This window comes from Sapajus apella, unplaced genomic scaffold, assembly GCF_009761245.1.
Source record: "Sapajus apella isolate SASKATOON/1434 unplaced genomic scaffold, GSC_monkey_1.0 scaffold2, whole genome shotgun sequence".
NCBI lineage: Eukaryota > Metazoa > Chordata > Mammalia > Primates > Cebidae > Sapajus > Sapajus apella.
The window spans coordinates 7,820,558-7,823,057 of record NW_022436942.1 but is presented as its reverse complement, the minus strand read 5'-3'; the positions used below and the strand labels follow the sequence as shown (position 1 = coordinate 7,823,057).

The window sequence follows — 2,500 nt, the reverse complement described above, 5'->3', positions numbered from 1 at the left end:
CTCAGCGTCCTGAGTAGCTAGGATTACAGGCGCACACCACCACGCTCGGCTAATTTTTGTATTTTTAGTAGAGATGGGGTTTGTCAGGCTGGTCTTGTACACCTGATCTAGTGATCCGCCTGCCTGGCTTCCTAAATTACTGGGATTACAGTAGTGAGCCACTGCACCTGGCCAGTAATTACTTTTTTAATATTTCTTTTGCTCCTTTTTTCTTTGTTTTTATTCTAACATTTCCATTGCACACACTTAAATAATTGTCCCAAAATTGTTACATAATTTAAATTGGTTTACTTTTTAGCCTTGTTTCTTTTTGCTTTTCAGTTTTGTAGGCTTTCATTGATATATCTTCAAATTAGAGAGTCTTCCTCAGCTGTGTTTCTATCTACTAATAAGCCCATCAAAGACATTCTTTGTTACAGAATTTTTTATTTTTAGCATTTTTCTTAAGTTCTTAAAATTTTTATCTTCTACTCACATTACCCATCTGTTCTTGCATGCTGTCTACTTTATTGATTAGAACACTTAACATATTAATCATAGTTCTCTTAAATTCCATTTTGAAAATTTCCATGGCCCTGACATATCTAAGTCTAGTTTTAAGCTTACTTAATTTATTCAATCTATGTTTTTTCACTTTTGGTATTACTGGCATTTTGTTTTCATTACAGTTAAACATAATGCATTCAGTAAAAGGAACTGCTTTGATAAGCCTTTATTAATGTGTTTGAAGGTGCTGGAGAAGGGGTAGCATCCTATAGTCCTATATTTAGATTTTATTATTTTAGTTATAATCCAATGACCTCTAGATTGTAAATTTCAAACATACTTCTCAGTTTCTCCCCATAACTGTAGTTGTGACAGGATGGCTTAAGAGGGCTTGAGTTGTATATATTTTTTTCCTTCCATGAAGAAAGCTAGAGGCAACTGAAGCTTAGTTTCTATGGCTTCATAACCCTCTTACAATGATAAAATATCATTATTCCCCAATAAAAAGAATCATTAGAATTATTGATTAGAAAATATTAGAATTAATATTTTTACTCATAATTTTATTTTTTTTCTTTAGGATCTGCACACTAGAGCAAACATTGTAAGTTATGAAACACAATTTTAAATGATTTATTGTTTTATTTTGGCTGTTTCCACAGAATTGTCTTCTTGGGCTTGTCTTCAATATTAAGAGTCTCATCATTTGTTTTATATATTGTATTAATTTATGCCATGAAGAAAAAATATGAAGAGAAAGATATCAATGCATCAGAAAATGGAAGTGTCATGGATGAAGCAAACTTAGAATCCTTAAATAATGATCAACAACTTGTCCCTTCTGCTGGGGCAGATAGTAAAACACATTATTAAGGGGCGAAAAAAAAGAAAAAACACACTTCTGCTTTCATGTTTCCAAACAGCATTGCATGTCATTTTTGAGGAGTTCCTGGTCCTTTCACTAACAATTTCCACATCTCTTATAGTGGAAGTATAAATAAGGCTATGAATTTATAATAAAATAAACTATGTAGAAAAAAATAATGGTATACATTGTTAGGTTATAGTTATGTATTTGTGGTTAAGATTAGACTATATGATCCATACAATTTAAAGCGAGAGTCATGGTTATTGTGTAATAGAAGAAAAAATACTTGCTCAGGTAATTGTAACTCTTAATAAAACAAATGAGTAGAATATGGGTAGAGGTAAAAAGAGAGGAGGTAGATTAATAGCCTAAGTAAAGAGAAATGCCTAATGTCTATTTTATTAAACAAACACACAGTTTGAACTATGATACTGAGGCCTGAAATCTAACCTGGATGTATGCTGTAATAATATCTGTTACTCACATAAAATCATATATTTCACAGACTTTATTAATGTATAATTCAAAACTTTTTTGTTTAAATAAATTTAGAATATATTTAAATATTGTTGAGGAAGTAAAGACATTCAAATATTTGCAAGCCATGATTGTCAAACAACATATTACTTATGTGTTAAGTTTTTATTAGACCCATGATAATGAATTAGGAAAAACTGACTTTGACTAATGTAGCAACTCTCATACTTCTCTTAGCTAGATTTTCTGGATCATTTGCTGCAGCTTCTACATCAGCACTTACTTGCTTCTTCACTTTGTGCTTAGGTAATGAAACCAGCCCCGTTTGTTAAACTCCATGAACCAAATTCTACCGCTTTTTTCTTTTTCAGCTTTCCCATAGAATGACAGAGAAGTAGGGCCTTGCTCTAGATTATATTTGGCCTAAGGGAACGTGCTGGCTGCTTTGATCTTCTATCCAGGCTACTGAAGTTTTCTCCATATTAGCAATAAATCTGTTTCATTTTGTTATTATTTGTGTGTTCACTGAGGTAGGACTCTTAATTATCCTCAGGTACTTTCTCTTTGCATTCACAACTTGGCTAACTGTTTTATGTTTGACTTATCTTGGCTCTTGATTTGCCTTCCTTACTAAACAATAATTTCTTTTTTTTTTTTTTTTTTTTTTTT

At 31.6% G+C, this 2,500-nt stretch overlaps 1 protein-coding gene across 1 annotated transcript in view; it reads left to right on the top strand.

The window, feature by feature from the left end:
* Window positions 1–2,344, top strand: part of LOC116557974 (solute carrier organic anion transporter family member 1B1) — a 122,589-nt gene extending 120,245 nt beyond the window's left edge. Inside the window, exon 16 of the mRNA XM_032287795.1 lies at window positions 1,149–2,344. Within this exon, the coding sequence (XP_032143686.1) occupies window positions 1,149–1,359 (211 nt within the window). The 3' untranslated portion in view covers window positions 1,360–2,344. The remainder of the gene's footprint in view (window positions 1–1,148) is intronic.
* The last annotated feature ends 156 nt before the right edge of the window (window positions 2,345–2,500 follow it).